This window comes from Polyodon spathula, chromosome 36 (assembly GCF_017654505.1).
Source record: "Polyodon spathula isolate WHYD16114869_AA chromosome 36, ASM1765450v1, whole genome shotgun sequence".
NCBI classification, from domain to species: domain Eukaryota; kingdom Metazoa; phylum Chordata; class Actinopteri; order Acipenseriformes; family Polyodontidae; genus Polyodon; species Polyodon spathula.
The window spans coordinates 4,971,414-4,991,413 of record NC_054569.1 but is presented as its reverse complement, the minus strand read 5'-3'; the positions used below and the strand labels follow the sequence as shown (position 1 = coordinate 4,991,413).

At 47.5% G+C, this 20,000-nt stretch overlaps 4 protein-coding genes across 7 annotated transcripts in view; 3 read left to right on the top strand and 1 right to left on the bottom strand.

The window, feature by feature from the left end:
* bicdl2 (BICD family like cargo adaptor 2) overlaps positions 1-5,018 on the top strand; it is a 6,740-nt gene extending 1,722 nt beyond the window's left edge. The window contains exons 3-9 of one of the 2 annotated variants that reach the window (XM_041234914.1): positions 1,114-1,230; positions 2,060-2,206; positions 2,665-2,811; positions 2,997-3,062; positions 3,223-3,305; positions 3,588-3,702; positions 3,793-5,018. In XM_041234914.1, the coding sequence (XP_041090848.1) occupies positions 1,114-1,230; positions 2,060-2,206; positions 2,665-2,811; positions 2,997-3,062; positions 3,223-3,305; positions 3,588-3,702; positions 3,793-3,984 (867 nt within the window). In that variant the 3' untranslated portion in view covers positions 3,985-5,018. The remainder of the gene's footprint in view (positions 1-1,113; positions 1,231-2,059; positions 2,207-2,664; positions 2,812-2,996; positions 3,063-3,222; positions 3,306-3,587; positions 3,703-3,792) is intronic. The other variant, XM_041234915.1, reaches the window with a different exon arrangement.
* A 360-nt stretch (positions 5,019-5,378) lies between these two features.
* On the bottom strand, positions 5,379-10,711 carry si:dkey-71l1.1 (uncharacterized protein LOC569883 homolog). 2 transcript variants are annotated; one of them, XM_041234922.1, is made up of 10 exons: positions 10,246-10,711; positions 9,042-9,126; positions 8,814-8,881; positions 8,386-8,478; positions 8,179-8,280; positions 7,334-7,439; positions 7,114-7,236; positions 6,719-6,795; positions 5,990-6,092; positions 5,379-5,551 (listed from the first exon to the last, which is right to left on the bottom strand). In XM_041234922.1, the coding sequence occupies exons 1-10, from the start codon at positions 10,378-10,380 to the stop codon at positions 5,412-5,414; spliced, it is 1,032 nt and encodes a 343-aa protein (XP_041090856.1). In that variant the 5' UTR covers positions 10,381-10,711; the 3' UTR covers positions 5,379-5,411. The 2 variants fall into 2 exon arrangements, with proteins under 2 accessions (XP_041090856.1, XP_041090857.1); XM_041234923.1 differs by having other exon boundaries at positions 9,042-9,241; positions 10,246-10,333.
* Positions 10,712-10,807: 96 nt separating this feature from the next.
* ufc1 (ubiquitin-fold modifier conjugating enzyme 1) lies at positions 10,808-13,563 on the top strand. The gene is made up of 6 exons (XM_041234924.1): positions 10,808-10,955; positions 11,550-11,617; positions 12,144-12,207; positions 12,588-12,664; positions 12,818-12,908; positions 13,187-13,563. The coding sequence occupies exons 1-6, from the start codon at positions 10,833-10,835 to the stop codon at positions 13,265-13,267; spliced, it is 504 nt and encodes a 167-aa protein (XP_041090858.1). The 5' UTR covers positions 10,808-10,832; the 3' UTR covers positions 13,268-13,563.
* A 15-nt stretch (positions 13,564-13,578) lies between these two features.
* Positions 13,579-19,994, top strand: LOC121303997 (zinc finger protein 501-like). Of its 2 annotated transcripts, XM_041234913.1 has the most exons (4): positions 13,579-14,543; positions 15,032-15,232; positions 16,112-18,377; positions 19,838-19,994. In XM_041234913.1, the coding sequence occupies exons 2-3, from the start codon at positions 15,067-15,069 to the stop codon at positions 17,365-17,367; spliced, it is 1,422 nt and encodes a 473-aa protein (XP_041090847.1). In that variant the 5' UTR covers positions 13,579-14,543; positions 15,032-15,066; the 3' UTR covers positions 17,368-18,377; positions 19,838-19,994. The 2 variants fall into 2 exon arrangements, with proteins under 2 accessions (XP_041090847.1, XP_041090846.1); XM_041234912.1 differs by having other exon boundaries at positions 13,579-15,232.
* Positions 19,995-20,000: the final 6 nt, after the last annotated feature.

Below are 20,000 nucleotides of genomic sequence, written 5' to 3'. Positions count from 1 at the left end.
ATCTGCTCAGATCTCTGTTCAGCAGCAGGGTGGGGTCTGGTTCATTGTTCTTGGATTGAGATCTGCTCAGATCTCTGTTCAGCAGCAGGGTGGGGTCTGGTTCATTGTTCTTGGATTTAGATCTGCTCAGATCTCTGTTCAGCAGCAGGGTGGGGTCTGGTTCATTGTTCTTGGATTGAGATCTGCTCAGATCTCTGTTCAGCAGCAGGGTTGGGGTCTGGTTCATTGTTCTTGGATTGAGATCTGCTCAGATCTCTGTTCAGCAGCAGGGTTGGGGTCTGGTTCATTGTTCTTGGATTGAGATCTGCTCAGATCTCTGTTCAGCAGCAGGGTGGGGTCTGGTTCATTGTTCTTGGATTTAGATCTGCTCAGATCTCTGTTCAGCAGCAGGGTGGGGTCTGGTTCATTGTTCTTGGATTGAGATCTGCTCAGATCTCTGTTCAGCAGCAGGGTGGGGTCTGGTTCATTGTTCTTGGATTGAGATCTGCTCAGATCTCTGTTCAGCAGCAGGGTGGGGTCTGGTTCATTGTTCTTGGATTGAGATCTGCTCAGATCTCTGTTCAGCAGCAGGGTTGGGGTCTGGTTCATTGTTCTTGGATTGAGATCTGCTCAGATCTCTGTTCAGCAGCAGGGTGGGGTCTGGTTCATTGTTCTTGGATTGAGATCTGCTCAGATCTCTGTTCAGCAGCAGGGTGGGGTCTGGTTCATTGTTCTTGGATTGAGATCTGCTCAGATCTCTGTTCAGCAGCAGGGTGGGGTCTGGTTCATTGTTCTTGGATTGAGATCTGCTCAGATCTCTGTTCAGCAGCAGGGTGGGGTCTGGTTCATTGTTCTTGGATTGAGATCTGCTCAGATCTCTGTTCAGCAGCAGGGTGGGGTCTGGTTCATTGTTCTTGGATTGAGATCTGCTCAGATCTCTGCTCAGCAGCAGGGTGGGGTCTGGTTCATTGTTCTTGGATTGAGATCTGCTCAGATCTCTGCTCAGCAGTAGGGTGGGGTCTGGTTCATTGTTCTTGGATTGAGATCTGCTCAGATCTCAGTAAGGTCTCCCTTCTTGGATTGAGATCTGCTCAGATCTCAGTAAGGTCTCCCTGTTTCCTTTTTGTTTCACAGGCAGTCAGGGTGCAGCACGAGTTGATGTCAGAGCTGCGAACACTGAGGGAGGAGTTTGAAGAGAAAGACACGAAGAATTCAATCCAGACGGCCAGAATACAAGGGCTGCAGGCGGAGGTGAGACTGTCAGCCTGAACCTTCACCTCGCTTCAGACAAACACTGTGGGATGTATTTTGTGGCACCGTTCTGAAATGTGCTTTGCTTGAAACAGTGGCCAGAGTTACCATTGTCAGCTCCTGCTAGGGTTTTAACACTTCAGTCTTCTCTCCCATAACCCTCTTTGTTCTAGACTAGATTCAGCTCCCTTGTCCTATCTTCACAGCTCATTCCTGGTAGCCCTGGATTAGTGTGCTTGCTCCTCACTAGACTCTCTCCAAAGCCTCACTGTCCTGTTTGTAGTGTGTGGATCTGAACTGAACACAGTATTGGAAGTGTGGTCTCACCAGTGCATTATACAGCCTCTCTTGATATGCACTCTGCCCTCTTGACTATACATCTTTCTGGTTGCTGACAGCAATGGCTCTACTCCCCCCCCTGAGGTCCGATTAAAGGGTCTTTGCAAGTTCTGTACCTTCCATTTGTATGTGACCCTACATGCCTGTCATGTGACCCTGTCCCTTTCTGTCTGTGCTGTCTCAGCCTCGTCTATACTCTATATTTCAGGGGCATGTGTGTCCCCCCCATCAGCCTGGTTCATTGATGCTACGGCTTTGAGTTTAGTGGCTCTTTAATAAAGCCAATCTTTATCAGCTAGTTTCACAGACTCTGATTAGTTCTAATGTTGGACTAGCTTGCCCGAGTTAACATTGAATAGTCCAAGTGTAATCGGGGTCCGTCAAAGCGCACAGTGGCCGTTGTTCACAAAGCCTTCTCTCATTCTAAACTCTATTTCTCAATGCACTGGGAGTGACGCCTAGTTAATCCTGTATGGTTGTTCCTCTACAGAATTTTCTGCTGCTGCAGAGAAACTCAGAAGCAGAAAAGCAAATGAAATCCCTTCAGGAAGAGAATGAGAGGCTGAAGAGTGCCTCTGAGTCTCTGCGGGAGAAAGTGCTGGAGCAGCAGGAGAGAGAGGGGGAGAAAGAGAGAGAGGTGAGAACAGAAAGGCTGAGGAGTGCCTCCGAGCAGCAGGAGGGGGAGAAAGAGAGGTGAGAACAGAGAGGCTGAGGAGTGCCTCCAAGCAGCAGGAGGGGGAGAAAGAGAGGTGAGAACAGAGAGGCTGAGGACTAGAGAAAGTGTAGAATGAGAGGCGCAGAGACGGAGAGATAGAGAAATCTGGGTTTTAATGCTATTGCACTTAGGAGGGTTACACAGACCTATCACATTCTCAAATTAAACCCAGTTCATATCCCTATTGAAATGCATTGTAAGGAATTTGCTGTTCACATGTACACAGAAATAAGTCCTGCTGGTAATAACTGAGCTCTAATAGTCTCAGACTGGCATTTCGTATTAGAGTGTCTTCAGGCAGCTGCATGGTATTCCAAGCCTCTTCGTTTAAGTGCTGTTTGTGTTGCAGACTGAGCCCGTTGATTCGCTCTGTTTGCCAGGTCTTACAGGGCAGGGCTGACTTGTTTGAACTACGGAGCCTGAACCATTCTCTCCAGACTCGAATTCGAGACCGAGGGGGAGAGGTCAGCTTCACAGAACCCGGGTCCTTCACACCCTCCATCCAATCAGAGATTGAGCAAGCACAGGTCAGCAGTTATAGGCCTCTAGTCAAACTGCCTGAGCAGAAAGGTGTCAGGCGAGGACAGCCTCCTCTTGCTTGTTCTTCTTGTTCTGTTTTTCAAAGCCGTCTCGCTGAGCACGTCTCTTGCAGTTTAACAGCCTCACATTTTTGTTAGTGTGTTTTTCTAACCCAGATGAATGATCGTTTCAGAGAGCTGCCGTTTCTCAAGAGATCTGGATGCAGAAGGTTGAGGAAACACAGAGACTGGAAAATGAGGTTACATTTCATCTACATTTGGTTTTGTTTTCCTTTATTAAACAATGAATCAGAAGCCCCAGTTATGCGAGACCCCCCCCCACCCCCCCGAGGCGCAGCGTCGCTCTGAAACAGAAACATGCTTCCCAAGGACGCTGCTCAAGTGATGCTTTCTTCACAGCTGCAGTGCCAGAGAGCTGAAATGGAGTCTTTAAGAGCAGAACTGCAGCGTCTGAAACAGCAAACTGATCAAACTGACAAGAGGTGTGGAGCCAGTTTGTGTGTGCGTGTGTGAGTCTCACTATGTCTCAGTGTGTGTGCGTGAATCTCACTATGACTCAGTCTGTGCGTGTACATGTCTCACTATGTCTCTGTGTGCTTGAGTCTCACTATGTCTCAGTGTGTGTGTGTGTGTGTGTGATTTAAGTACATCTGACACGATTTAAATAAATGTAATGTGAATAAGTCTTCAGTGGCAAGGCAGTAGAAAGCAGAAGTGCCTTTTCCACACCCCCATTTCAGATTTGTCCCTCTCCTTCTGTCCAGCTCTCTGAAAGCTGAACTGGATCGCGTCAGATCGGAGCGAGACTCCCTCAACCTGCAGCTGTTTAACACCATCCAACACAAGGTGGAGCTAGCAAAGGAAGTGGAGGAATGGCAGGTATGAGAGGACTGTGTGTGTCCCTTTTTCTGAACTCACTTCAATAGCAGAGGATTCCATAGTGTGTGTGTGTGTCTCGCTCTCTCACAGGAGGACATGCGAGTGGTGATCAGTCAGCAGGTCCGGGTGCAGGGCGAGGAGGAAAGAGAGAAGGAACGCAAGGCTTCAGTGAAGAGGACGGGTCGCTCCCAATTCAACAGGAGATCATTCAGAGGGAGCGGTGAGGGGAGTGAAGGACAAGGCAGGGAGGGATTCTTCTCATCCCTCTTCAAACAGAACTGAGAGACAGAGACAGGCAGCTCACCACACTTACAAATGTGTGCGGGGCAACGAGTCAGGGCAGGGAGTAGCATGGACCGAGCTTCAGTGCACAGCTACAACACACACTGAGATAAGAGAGATCATGAAACTCACTTCATTCACTAGATTCAAATGCTGCTCATCCTTGAATACATTTATTCATTTCATTACTATATACAAAAAAAGTTAGTTATTTGAAAAGGAATTTAAAAAATAAATGCAACACAGCAGTTTTATACACAGCAGTATTTGTGGTTTAATTTCAAATGACCTTGATGTTGCATTACAGCTTTAAATATATATGAAATACAGATAAATCAATAAATAAGTGAAAAAGCTGATGAGAGACGGAGAGAGACTAAAACATGGAAACAATGCGAGAGTCCTGCCTTGGGAAAGCAGCGGCCGATCAAATCATGTGAATAAACTGGAAGAGAATCTTTTTCTTCTGAACACACATCTGTACTCTCACAGTAAATATGTTCTGTTTCTTTATTGAAGAAAGTTGTATTTTTCTGAAATAAAGTGCAAGTTTGTCAAAGCTGTGATTCTGTCCCTGGTGTGTCTTTCGGCCTGTCCCCAGGATGCTGAATGTTATAACAGTCAGAATGAGAACAGAACCCTGAGAATAAACTCCCAGCTGTGTGGAAGACAGTCGGGAACTGCTTGCTGAACCCAGCATGTATGATACCAGCGTTTGAGACCTCAGCTCTGCAGCAGCCAGTGCAGCTCAGACATGCATTTGTTTTGCATTTTCAATATGTTTTTATTTGACTCCGATCTTTGGAAATCACCTGCAATCATGCAAACTAGTATAATGTATCAATCAAGCAGATGCATCCCATCCCATCACTGCATCTCATTCAAGAGCTGGGTTTTACTGCTGCTCAAGACTATGTGAGCTCATTCCTGGCAGCAGTGAGGGTGTACTGCACTACACTATGGACACAGTTTACCATGTTATTTAACACACTTTAACATACCTCTCTGGGCAATGCTTGCCTATGCTTTGCCATGCTTTCACTGTGCTTTATTACACTTTGTTGTGCTCTTACTATGCAGGACTTTCAGAAGGGATTTAAAATGGTAATTGGAATGATACTCTACCCTTCTGACTGCAATGAACTCAACTCTCCTCACCTCCAGATTACGGCGGCCCCAGTTATGTTGAACAGTCTGGAACTAAATACAGCAAAGACAGGGAAACATCTTTCGTCCAACAACAAAATAAGAATCTGTGCATACAGTCCTACTATTGAAACTACAGCACAGACCCAGCCTAACCCAGTGACCCCCAGCCCAGATCACAGTGACCCCAAGCCCAGCCCACAGTGACCCCCAGCCCAGCCCACAGTGACCCCCAGCCCAGCCCACAGTGACCCCCAGCCTAGCCCACAGTGACCCCCAGCCTAGCCCACAGTGACCCCCAGGCCGCACTGCACTTTGTCCCCGCGGTGGTTCATAAAGGCCCCGAGTGTCAGGGCTGCAGGAAGGGGGGCCAGGCGCTTCTCGAGGACTCCGCCGACAATCCACCGGCTGTCCAGCGTGCCTGCGAGAAATACAAAGACAGCTCTTACTAATCCCACTGAAACCACTCCTAATTCAATGGACATCATTCACAATGCCATTGACCAACACCACTGACAGGATAAACAAATACATATCATTTAACAGAGCTCAAGAACTACAAGAAAGGGTTGAGGCCTGCGAGTCACACAAAGCACTGGAAAAGCTGGTCCCCGTCAGGACCCTGATCACAACTCAAACACTGCATTCAAATAACATTCAGACAGACACAGACCCACGTCAGGACCCTGATCACAACTCAAACACTGCATTCAAATAACATTCAGACAGACACAAACCCACGTCAGGAACTCGTGAATTCGGGGTTAAGTTTTTACAGCAATATTAACTGAGCTGCTTTACCAAGGCTTTGCATTTGTATCACCGATGCGGAGACCCAGCCAGAAAAAGCGCTTTTTACCTCTGAAGATCATGTTGGCTTCTGGGAGGTCCAGCTGGTACCCAAATGAGCATGTTGTCTCCTGGGTCCTAGTGCTTGCCTCAAACTCCACTCCCACCTGGATCTGCACCAATGAAATGCAAAGGGCACATCATGCCGACAGTGCTGGGCTGCTACAAGCACACAGTTCATGCAGATCTCACTCGTGGGTTTACAATTGCAGTTCTATATTTCTGGAGTAACTACTGTACATGTATTTAATGGAGAGCACCACCATGTAATTGTAATCAGAAAAGCCCACACTGGGGTTTGCAGTCTGTATCCTCTCTGCACCCGCTCTGTACCCTCTCTGTATCCTCTCTATACCTGCTCTGCACCCTCTCTGTATCCTCTCTGTACCCGCTCTGTACCCTCTCTGCACCCGCTCTGCACCCGCTCTATACCTCTCTGCACCCTCTCTGTACCCTCTCTGTACCCTCTCTGCACCCTCTCTGTATACTCTCTGCACCCTCTCTGTATCCTCTCTGCACCCTCTCTGTATCCTCTCTGCACCCTCTCTGTACCCTCTCTGCACCTGCTCTGTACCCGCTCTGTACCCTCTCTGCACCCTCTCTGTACCCTCTCTGTATCCTCTCTGCACCCTCTCTGTATCCTCTCTGCACCCGCTCTATACCTGCTCTGCACCCGCTCTATACCTGCTCTGTATCCTCTCTGCACCCTCTCTGCATCATCTCTGTATCCTCTCTGTACCTGCTTATTTGCTCTGTGATAATAGCTGGCATGCGCTCCTCCATTCCCAGCATTCAGAGTAGCCACCCAATTCGGACCTTGAGAAATAAACACTTCTGTCAGCATTACAGTGACAGACAGACATACACACAGACAGACAGAAAGACATACACACAGACAGGGAGGCAGACAGACACACACACACACACAGACAGACAGACAGACATACACACACACACAGACAGGGAGGCAGACACACACACGCACAGACAGACATACAGACAGACAGACATACACACACACACACACACAGACAGATAGACGGACGGACGGAGAGACAGACACACAAACAGACATGGAACTTCGATGAGCTGAATCGCCAGCCTCAGTCTAGCTGCACCCCCCCCCATAACCACCTGAGTATTGCCCTGCCAGTGTAACGATGCCCCCCTCCTCTGCCCGGCCGCGGTGGTACACCAGCTCCCCTCCCAGAACCAGCTGCGGAGACACGCTCTGCAGGAAGTGTGCCACCATGATTACTGTTCGTGGGGAAACAAACATGACCTCCATTATCTCCATTAACAGCAGATTGTCTTTGTGCAGATTGTGAATCGCACAGAGGGGAGAACGTCTCACCCGATTCTCTGAGCACATCTGGGTTTGCCAGCGTGACAGCAGCAGTGAAGTCATCCCCTCGATATTCTGTCTCAAACTGCCAGACTAGAAACTGAGACCGCTGAGTCTGAGAGACAGAGAGAGAGAGAGAAAAAAGAGAGAAAAGCATCTCTTTGATAAACTCGTCAGCATCACAGCCCTGGAGGATGAAGTTTATCATCACACTGACAGCTCTCAATCACAGCCCTGGAAGATGAAATTTATCATCACACTGACAGCTCTCAATCACAGCCCTGGAGGATGAAGTTTATCATCACGCTGACGGCTCTCAATCACAGCCTTGCAGGATGAAGTTTATCATCACACTGACAGCTCTCAATCACAGCCCTGGAAGATGAAGTTTATCATCACACTGACGGCTCTCAATCACAGCCCTGGAGGATGAAGTTTATCATCACGCTGACGGCTCTCAATCACAGCCTTGCAGGATGAAGTTTATCATCACACTGACAGCTCTCAATCACAGCTCTCAATCACAGCCCTGGAGGATGAAGTTTATCATCACACTGACGGCTCTCAATCACAGCCTTGCAGGATGAAGTTTATCATCACACTGACAGCTCTCAATCACAGCCCTGGAAGATGAAGTTTATCATCACACTGACGGCTCTCAATCACAGCCCTGGAGGATGAAGTTTATCATCACACTGACAGCTCTCAATCACAGCCCTGGAGGATGAAGTTTATCATCACGCTGACGGCTCTCAATCTCATTCTCAATCACAGCCATGGTGAGGGGATGTTATTGCTATACATTCAGCCTTTTCTGGACAAAACTAATAAATATTTCTGATCCAAAAGCTCACCTGGAAGACAGCCTTGGCTCTGACTCGCTCACTCAGGAAATTAAGACACTGGGCATTGAGACTGCCGAAGGAGTCCATCTCTCCAACCAGCACAGGGCAGGCCTGGGGGAGAGAAAGATATGAGAGAGAGGAGAGAGAAAGGGAGGGTTCCAGGAGTCTCAAACACTTCAGGATTGTTATAAACACAAAGTAGAAAAGTCACCTCACCTCCTCTCTCCTGTCTGAATCGCTCTGTTGATATGAAGCATTGAAGCGATAGTTGGACGGTCCGACTGCACTGAGGTGGAGAATGTGACTCGCCTGTCAAAACAGATATGTATTAATATGTTGTGTTAAAAGAATAAAGCATCTCTGTGTCTTTCTGCTTCACACCAAGAGCTGTTGCATCCCCTGTCTTTATAAACTGCATATCCACCAATGCAGAACTGCATACATAAGAACATAAAAACATTCACGAACGAGACGAGGCCATTGGACCCCCTCCGGCTGCAAGCAGCTGACTGATCTCCACTTCACTTCCACGCTGTGGTCTCTGGTTTGAACTCTGGTCCTGGTTTCTGTGCTCTTTGCTCTGTGCAGTGGAATAGCCGACGACAAACGCCTGTGTGATTAACAGAGGAATAGAAATGCCTCACCTTAAAGAAAGAGCTGATTGTCTTATTGATGGTCAGCTTCACTCCTTCTGTCTGGTGTGGAAAGACATCTGTAATTCCAACAGAAATGATGAAAAACCTTTTCCAACCTTTCCAGTATTGCACATTCATTGCAGAGCCTGTGCTAGATTATATACCCGGGACCTGTCCTGTGTTAGACAGCCTCAATGAGACGTGAGTCAATCTGTACAGAAACGCCCTTCCCCGTACCTTTACACCTCCTGTGCAGCATGTCGAAGCTGCCCGGATTGGGGAGTCGCCCGTCCCTCTTGTCCCATCGCTGGGGGGCACAGCTCTGGCGGAACGGAGAGGGGAGATGAACAGGAAGAGAAGACAAAGCCAGGACACTTCCCATGGGAGACAGCAGGGGGCGACAGTCTCCCTCAGACACACACTCTGCAACACAAGCCCTGCAGACAAGCACAGGGGAGTTCCAGACAGACCACTGGGTTTAGTTAGGAGGCTTTTATACTGCACAATTCTTTCCTAGCACTGTTTAGTTAAACTTGTTTTCTTTCTTCTAATTTTTAATACGTTTTACTAACTTTAAGCATCTGAGCTCGTCCAAAGCTGCAGAGGAAAGGTCGGGAGTGCCCCCTAGTGGCGGGACGAGGAAATGCCATTTTATTATTGTGTTTCAGCGCTTGCCGTTTCTCATATGCGGTTAATCTGTATAAATCTGCACGGTTCCTGGTAAGAAATGAATCGCACCATTTTCTCTGAAAAAAAAGGTTGCCATAAAACCCCCTTATTTTTGTGTGCAGATGTCATGTGACTGGTCTACAGACAAGAATTACATTTAAATGACGGTGCTGCTAAATCTTAAACAGGTCCATTGATACCAAATATCAAAACAAACCACACAGGACAAGGACATTGAATCACAATTACAATTCAATGTTTTACTTTTATTTATAGTTTTTTTTTTATAAATGGACCAGCCTTGCTCTTGTAATAATAAATGATCACTGTTTTTATTATTACTGTTGTTGGTTATATAACATGCATTATAATAACCAACGTTAAATAATCTACAATTTTAAACCAGATTAAATCCCAATGGAGCACAACGCCAGCCAGCCTTTATATAACGGTGACACTGGAAAACATCTATCAGGAGCCTCAGCATCCAGGGAAATGAAAAACCAAGCCCAGCAGAACAGAGCGGAGCTGCTGCTGCGACGCGCCCCAGTGCAGGTCGGGTGTTCCTCTCAGGTTATCAATGCGGGAGAATATTAAATACAGCACCCTTTTACAACAATGCTTACTTTTAAAAAGAAAGGGCTAGTGGGAAGAAATGCCCTTTTCCTAATTTAAGCAGCATGGATGTATTACAGAGAGACAGAGAGAAATCGCTCCTGTAATAACCTTCTAATCGAGTCCTATAATAACGTTAATGATAAAGGACACCTACTCTTAAAATGCCATTGTGCTGGTTCCTTGCAGCCGGTAATCCTTGCACGTGTATACGACAGGAACGTGCAATATCCGAGGCGAACAACACATTCAAACGGGTTATAAACACAATAATACAGGATAACCACCCCATCCATCCCGAAGAGACGGAACTGCACTAGCCTCGATGCCCCATGGCTTCATTCCTTCCCCGGGCGCGCCCGGTAAACATTTCCCTACTCGCACACTGACGAGGTTTTTGTTTCCGTTTAGTTTTAGTTAACGTATACAATATTATGTTATATTTTATGTCTTGTACTAATTCACTCTCAGATTATATTTCTGAAATATATTGTAAAATATGCAACCGCTTTGATATCTTAGCTAAAATTAACTAACATATATAGGTAAAGAAAAAAACAACACATGTGTATCTGAAAGATACTCAAATGCATTAGTATGTAAAGTATGTGTGAACAAGCCCCACGCAGTATTGGTCCGTGTATTATCGGACGGTGCAGCTCACAGCTTCAGCATGTTAACACGAGTGGAAAGGCAGGCGTGGCGTGTTCCGTGGATCTGTCAGCACTTCCTTTCACACACAAGATGGCTGACGAGGCGACCAGGCGAGCTGTGTCTGAGATTCCCTTGCTGAAAACCAACTCGGGTCCGAGAGACAAGGAGCTGTGGGTGCAGAGGCTGCGAGAGGAATACCTGGCCCTTATCAAGGTACCGCGGCTCCAGTGTGTACGCTTGTAAATGAATTTCAACAGCCTGACAGCCCCTCTGCCATTCCTGCGTGTGAACGCCAGGCTGCAAAGAGATATCCAAACGTGTGCTTCCTGCCGCATTATAAAATCATTACTCGGCATCTTTGTTAAGATTAAAACGAGTTGTTTGTGTTAAAGTCCTGAACTGTGTCGCATATGGTACCGCACTGTGGGTTTGTCATGTGAATAGTAAAGCCATGCAAAGTATAATTATGCGTGTTAAACGAGTGTGAGTAAATATGTTGCAGAAAGAAACGTTTTGTATCCCAGTGGCATTACACTGATAGTTATACCATATAGTGAAGCTCTTCAAGTTCAAAACAAGCTTCAAACCGAAACAATAACAGTGTTGAGATGAAAGTTGTCTTGCGTTGATGTATATAATATTGTATAGAAACATGCTGATAACACACTGGCAGTGTTTTTTTTTTTTTTTTTTTTAGTTCTGAAGATGACATCTTTTCAAATCCTCTACTGTATAAATGAGCCGATCTCTGCAGATTTCAAGTTAATATTTTGATTCATTTCCTTTCTCTTGTGCCTTCTCCCCCAGTATGTAGAAAACAACAAGCAGGCAGACAATGACTGGTTCCGGCTGGAATCCAATAAGGAGGGAACCAGGTCTGTATCTAGAGTGGAGATCGTGAATACTGCATCACCTCTCACTCTGAGCGGTGCGTATCTCGAGTGGAGATCGTGAATACTGCATCACCTCTCACTCTGAGCGGTGCGTATCTCGAGTGGAGATCGTGAATACTGCATCACCTCTCACTCTGAGCGGTGCGTATCTCGAGTGGAGATGAATACGTGAATACTGCATCACCTCTCACTCTGAGCGGTGCGTATCTCGAGTGGAGATCGTGAATACTGCATCACCTCTCACTCTGAGCGGTGCGTATCTCGAGTGGAGATCGTGAATACTGCATCACCTCTCACTCTGAGCGGTGCGTATCTCGAGTGGAGATCGTGAATACTGCATCACCTCTCACTCTGAGCGGTGCGTATCTCGAGTGGAGATCGTGAATACTGCATCACCTCTCACTCTGAGCGGTGCGTATCTCGAGTGGAGATGGTGAATACTGCACTCATATCTGTTCTTATTAAATCAGCCATTCCTATCAGTAACCAGACTCTCTGTTTGTTGCAGGTGGTTTGGGAAATGCTGGTATATTCACGATTTGCTGAAATATGAATTTGATGTTGAGTTTGATGTAAGTATGTGCGTGAGTGTGCGTTCAAGATAAGTGTTCATTGTTTGGAGTACACGTGGTACCAATCTGTTGGTTATTTAATGACTGTTAATATGCAATCTGCTGACTTCAGTGCTTCTGTTCACGTGACAGTAAGTCTGATTAATAAGGAGGTTTCCACAGGTGTTGAGCTGTCATTGTTTTTGAAGTTGATGTTGAGAGTAAGGCTGCTGCAGGAATGCTTGAGCTAGTCTTTGAGGCGCCGATGTGTAACACAAGTCAGCGTGAGTAAGCCAGGGAGCTGCAGCCAGTGTATAAATACGATGTGTCGTCGCGTTCCTGTGTGGAAGAGCAGGACTGGCTCTTGCTGTCAAAGCCTCTTGTGTCTCGTCCTCTTTCAGATCCCGGTTACCTATCCTGCCACAGCTCCTGAAGTCGCAATTCCTGAACTCGACGGCAAGACGGCCAAAATGTACAGGTGTGTTCATCATGGATCATTCTTCTCTTCTGGGAAGTACCATGTTCATCAGCAACAGGATGTGCAAGTGACGATTTAGACTAAATAGCTTTGAGAATGGAGCGCATTTGACAAAGACAAAGCCATGAGGCAGCTTTTGTTTTTTCATTGCAGGGGCGGAAAGATTTGCCTGACCGATCACTTCAAGCCGCTCTGGGCGCGGAACGTCCCCAAATTCGGACTGGCGCACTTGATGGCTCTAGGGGTGAGTTAGTCTCTGATTCAGCTCTTGATTGGGATTGGCTCTGGGGGTGAGTTAGTCTCTGATTCAGCTCTTGATTGGGATTGGCTCTGGGGGTGAGTTAGTCTCTGATTCAGCTGTTGATTGGGATTGGCTCTGGGGGTGAGTTAGTCTCTGATTCAGCTGTTGATTGGGATTGGCTCTGGGGGTGAGTTAGTCTCTGATTCAGCCCTCTCGTTCTCTTTGTTACTGTGAGTGAACAGGCACACAGTAAGATGCTTCTTTCTCTCTCTTGTTCCCAGCTTGGACCGTGGCTGGCAGTTGAAATCCCGGATCTCATAGCCAAGGGGCTGATTGAACACAAAGAGCAGCAGACCAGCTGAGAAGCCTGTGTTACAGCCTGAGGAGAGACTGGCACATCCACCTCCCTTACTCGTCTGTCTGTCTGAGGAGAGACTGGCACATCCACCTTTCTCTGTCTGTCTGTCTGAGGAGAGACTGGCACATCCACCTTTCTCTGTCTGTCTGAGGAGAGACTGGCACATCCACCTCTCTCTGTCTGTCTGTCTGAGGAGAGACTGGCACATATACTTCCCTCCTTCCATCTGTCTGTCTGTCTGAGGAGAGAATGGCACATCCACCTCCCTCCCTCCATCTGTCTGTCTGTCTGAGGAGAGACTGGTACATCCACCTCCCTCCCTCCATCTGTCTGTCTGTCTGAGGAGAGACTGGTACATCCACCTCCCTCCCTCCATCTGTCTGTCTGTCTACAGCCTTCTCAGTCACTGCAGACAGTAGCTCAGTTTCCATTGCTGTGATTTCAGTCCATACCGCACCAGTCTCACTAAGCACAGTCCTGTTCCAGGGGTCGAGGCAACAGTGAGGACAGGCTGCAGTGCAGTGAAAGAGCAATTCTCTTCAGGAATTCTGAAGAAATACATGGAAAAATTGAACATTTCAAAATAAAGAAATAGACACAAGCAAATTAAAGGTTGTCTGCGTTATTACATGAACAGGACCGCTTCCGACTCTGAATTTTATTTGAGAAACGGTGTCAGTAATAATAAAGTATTTCAATGAGTCCTGTATTTCTGTGTGTGAGCTGTTTGATTTGTTTCTGATCAGGGGTTCCCTGTTGGAAACGTTATGAACCACGTTCTGCAAGCTGTAATCCTGATTCAAACCATTCCCTGATTCACTGCATCTTTAAACCACTCCCTGATTCACTGCATCTTTAAACCACTCCCTGATTCACTGCATCTTTAAACCACTCCCTGATTCAGGCTATTGCACAGCAATAAATCGCGCGTCCAGTCTCAGCAGCGCCTGTGTGTGTATTAGCGTCAGAGAGATGACGTCTCCGAGTGCCAGAAAGCAGTCAAGCAGGGGTGGGCGTGTTTACAGCGCGCAGTTTGGGAAATACGATTGGTTCACCTTCAATGTGTGGATCCTGATTTGTCAACAGTCCGTGCGGAGGCGGGTCTAGGTAGAAACAGTTCCTTGTTTAGGGAAGAAAGATAAATAAATCGAGATGCTGCTGTTTTGAATGGGAGAGTTTATTGCGTTTATATTTTCCTGTTTGTAGACTTGCCAGTGCGATTTTGTTAAAGGGGCTCGGTTCTGGAATTGAAGACCCGCAGCTGACCTTCAGCTAGAGACGTAAGGATTTGTTTAAAGTCTATTGTACCAAGTGAAGATGAAGCGAGCTCTCGAGTAACGGTTTGCATCGTGCACAGCGCAGCATTGGCTCAGTTTACTGATCAGCAAACTGACACCACAGGGATGTATTATACACAAATACAGTGAAACAGCTTACGGCTTACTCGTTGAATAATTCTCATGATGTGTTTTAATAATTAACATTGCGTTTAACTTCGTGGACCGTGGCTAGGTTATTATTGTATTGCATTGGCTGCGTTTGCCTGAAGCCGCTACTGTGAGTTTGCATGAACAGCCAAACACAGACTCGGGCTGCAGCGCATTCTGAACAGCGAGGAAGGGCTTCTTCTGATCGGTCGCTGTCATATATGCAACGTTAGGAATTGAAAGAGAAGCTGACGCCGCTACAGCCTGCTGTGATCGCTCAGTGTCGAGGGGGCTGATACATGTGTGCATTTGAAAATTAAAAGCCGTGTTCTTTGCTTCAGGACAGAGCTGCAGATTAACCTGCTTTTCTGATGGAATGGAAGGATTTCAGATGGAATGTGCCCACATCAAACAGGAGGCTCCAGAGCTGGACTCTGACAGCATTGCACAGCATGTCTCTGAACTGGGGACCGTGCACATCATAGAGGAGAGTCCTGACTGGGAATCTGTCCACATTCAAACAGAAAGGGCCACCATGACATGTAAGTAAGACTGTTTACATGCCAGGCCTTTAGAACATCATTGTTATTCTAGATCTGAGACTTCCACACCATGTAACTCACCCAAATCATAACCAATTAGTAGCGAATGTGAATACTGACATTCAATTACAAAGACAAACCAGTGCTTGAGTACACAGAACAGAGCGATCACAAAGACAAACCAGTGCTTGAATACACAGAACAGAGCGATCACAAAGACAAACCAGTGCTTGAGTACACAGAACAGAGCAATCACAAAGACAAACCAGTGCTTGAGTACACAGAACAGAGCAATCACAAAGACAAACCAGTGCTTGAGTACACAGAACAGAGCAATCACAAAGACAAACCAGTGCTTGAATACACAGAACAGAGCATCACAAAGACAAACCAGTGCTTGAATACACAGAACAGAGCATCACAAAGACAACAGAACAGAGCCAAACCAGTGCTTGAGTACACAGAACAGAGCATCACAAAGACAAACCAGTCACAAAGACAAACCAGTGCTTGAGTACACAGAACAGAGCATCACAAAGACAAACCAGTGCTTGAATACACAGAACAGAGCAATCACAAAGACAAACCAGTGCTTGAGTACACAGAACAGAGCAATCACAAAGACAAACCAGTGCTTGAGTACACAGAACAGAGCATCACAAAGACAAACCAGTGCTTGAGTACACAGAACAGAGCATCACAAAGACAAACCAGTGCTTGAGTACACAGAACAGAGCATCACAAAGACAAACCAGTGCTTGAGTACACAGAACAGAGCATCACAAAGACAAACCAGTGCTTGAGTACACAGTGTGAACACAGCAGTTGTTTACTATACTGACATTGATTATCTCTCTGTCTCTGTCTTTCTTTCTAAAGCATCCTATCCCTGTCCCCACTGTGAAGTGTCTTTCACTGGACAGTCGTACCTTCAGGGACACATAAAGAACAAACACAGGGAACAATACCTGGAGACACTGAGAGCGGGATCACTGAAAAGCAAACCATTCCAGTCCAGACGCCTGACTGCATTAAACTTACTGAGCACAGCAGTGGAGGAGCCTGCGTGTGCCAGCAACTCTGAAACCGTGGCTGAGCGGCAAGCAAACTGCCACCACTGCACTGACTGTGGGAAGAGCTCTAGTGGGCTCGCCCGCATGAAGAGACACCGTGGAATTCACGTGGGACAGCCCCCGTATCACTGCTCTGAATGTCTGAAGAGTTTCAGGGATTCTGAAAAACTGGAAACTCACCAGAGGACTCACACAGGAGAGACTCCGCATCACTGCCCTGACTGTGGGAAGAGCTCTAGTGGGCTCGCCCGCATGAAGAGACACCGTGGAATTCACGTGGGACAGCCCCCGTATCACTGCTCTGAATGTCTGAAGAGTTTCAGGGATTCTGAAAAACTGGAAACTCACCAGAGGACTCACACAGGAGAGACTCCGCATCACTGCCCTGACTGTGGGAAGAGCTTCACTCAGTTAGGAAATCTTAAAATCCACCAGCGAATCCACACAGGGGAAAGCCCCTACAGCTGTGCTGAGTGCAAGAAAAGCTTCAAGTACTTGGAGTCCCTGAAACAGCACCAGCGAATCCACACAGGAGAGACTCCGTATCACTGCAGTGAATGTGAGAGGAGCTTCAGTGTGCTGGGAAACCTGAAGAAACACCAGCGAATCCACACAGGAGAGACTCCGTATCAGTGCAGTGTCTGTGGAAAGAGTTTCAATCAGGTACAGAACCTGAAGAAACACCAGCAGATGCACAGCGGAGAAACGCCGTTCGTCTGTACTGACTGTGGAAAGAGCTTCAATCAGCTGGGGAACCTGAGAGCTCACCAGCGCATTCATACAGGGGAGACCCCGTATATATGCGGGGAGTGTGGGAAGAGTTTCAGACAGTCAGGAAACCTCAAAACACACCAGAGAACTCACACAGGAGAATCTCCGTACGTGTGTGTAGAATGTGGGAAGGGTTTCAAAGACTCTGGGAAACTGAGAAGACACCAGCTGGTTCACTCAGGAGAGACTCCCTATCACTGTGTGGAGTGTGGGAAGAGCTTCAACCAGCTCGGAAATCTTAAAGCACACCAGCGAGTTCACAAGCGACACACTGCCAAGTATCCATGCTGAATGCAGCTCTGAAATCTTAAAGCACACCAGCGAGTTCACAAGCGACACACTGCCCTCTATCTTGCTGAATACAGGCCTTGTCAATGGACAGGCTGTTGAAAGATTTTGCACCTTGATTAAAAACTCATTTGTATGTGTGGTTTGAAATAGACGCCCAGGTTCACGTGTACAATAGTGTGCGTGTGTATAGAAAAGTACAAAGTGACCCATGAAGCAATGTCCTGACACTCAGCTGTTTTAAACAGACACGCTCAGCTCACTAAAACAAGGTTTAAAAGCAGCAGATTGAAGAAAGAATTCATAGAGGCAACAAATAAGCATTCCCATGACTGTCAGTCCAGCTGATATTGGACTGGTCTTGAGAAGGAAACACTGTGCTTGCATCCAGTGTACAGAAGACTGCAGTGGGTTTGTTAAAGCTGTTTAATGTGCGAGTATTGTGTCTGTTCCAGGCACAGCGTAGTAGACTTTAATAAATGGTGTTGCTGGACAGTATGGTATGCGATAATGTGCGCATCACGATGCCTGTGGAGTTTCACGCACATTAATGAAACGTGCTGCCGCTTGTCCGTTTCGTTCTATTGTAACCTGACGTGCATGTCATGTGTTGCTTTATTCCTGGAGGTCTGATGAAGTCAGCTCTGTCGTCATCTGAACGGCCTTTTGCTTCACTCCGCTGCTGTAATCTGATCACGCACTTTTACGCGCAAGACGGCGACACGCATTCAATAGAGTTGCTGCTGTCAGAAATAGAAGATTAAGTGTTAAAACGGCTTGCCACGCCTAAACCATGGTGAGAGATACGATTGTGCATACAGGAGCAGGCGACGTCAGGCAACCCGCAGCCGAACGCAGCCACTGCAACGTCAGCAACCAGAACGCCTGCAGCGACGGGCAGTTTGGCTGTCTAATCAGGGCACGCCAGAAGCCCAAGCTGTGACCAGTGAAAGACTGGAAGAGGAGGGTGTTAGTGGAGGGTTTCCTGTTGCATTGTTCCAGAGCGAGTGCTGGTGAGTAGTATTGTAACTGTTTACACTGCAGAATTAATAGGTTGAAACTTTGCCCTCTACCCCGTTTGCAACGCCGGAAATGCACGTGCATAAAGCCCCGTTCTCTTTCTGTTCTGGGAGGGGATGCGGGTTTGGAAACGACGCGCACACGCTGTCTTCATAACGAAGTGGCCAGTTTGCATGTTTCCAGTGTGCGGACCCCGCAGCACTGCTGCCTGGTTTGGAGAGACAGACACCAGCCGGGAAACACAGCGTGCAGATCGGGTCAAGTAAACAAGAGGTTAACACCATGTGTTTTCTTTTTTTAACACCTTGCGCAAATAAAATACAATTTTTTGATAAAAGCATCTATACTGTACTTTTCAAATCGGGTACGTGTGACGTAATCATCTGGCTGCGAGAGGGTCTGTATTAGTTTAGCAGCTTACAGCGCCGCCTCATGCCGTAACTGCGCTACATCCACTGCTGTCTTCTGTTGTATTACATGTAGTGCATTATTGAAACGTCTGTTTTCAACTACATGTATAGCGCAACACCTTTTAATAGGACTTGGCTATTGTTGTGCACGGTTCTACTGTCAACGCCACAGAATATATAACTACCTGACATGTGCCTTATTATGCATGATAAGACTGAACAGCATGTCTAGTATTGATGCATGATGCAAAATGAAGAGTACAATTAAAATGCACACTTTACCTTTTTGTGGTACTGTGGGGAATACCCTAAACTATACCCACACCCACCCCTCCCCCCTCCACGCACACACACCCACCCCTCCACGCACACACACCCACTCCTCCACGCACGCACACACACTGTCCCCCCCTCCACACACACACCACCCCTCCACGCACACAGGTGCGTGTGTGTGGGGAGGGGGGAGATGCACCCCACCCTCCCCCCCCAGGGGGGACACACCCCCCCTCCCCCTCACCCACACACAACACCACACTGTTGTGTGGGGGCACCTCCACGTGTGTGTGCACACACCCCCCTCCACGCAACACACACACACCCCCCCCTCCACGCACACCCACACCCACCCTCCCCCCTCCACACGCACACACCACCCCTCCCCCCCTCACACACACACCCACCCCTCCCCCCTCCACGCACACACACACACACCCCTCCCCCACTCCACGCACACACACACACCTGCGTGTGTGTGTGTGGAGGGGGGGAGGTGACACACACCCACCCCTCCCCCCTCCACGCACACACACACATACACTAGAAGCTGATTTGTGTAAAAGCCGGCAAGCCCCTTCTTGTTTCTCTATGTAAATGGGCACAGGAAAGGTACGCTGGTAGACGTGCTGCCTTAGTCAGCATTGTTGCACATGATGCAGATGTTCATTTGAATCATCCGTAAGAGTCCTGAGCCATTTCAGCTACCATTGTATTACTGACGTGTGAACTTCCACAGTAACAGAGTGTCTGTGCTTTTCTGACAGGTCCTGTGTGGAAACCTGCCTTTAAACCCTGGTAAGACGAGGCTCTGAAGATGAAATCTGCCCACATTAAAGAGGAGATCTTTGCCCGGGAATGTGCTATGCCTCCAGAAACGAGGACACGACGGCCATGGCTTGAAACTGAAGACACAGACCCGAAGCACGA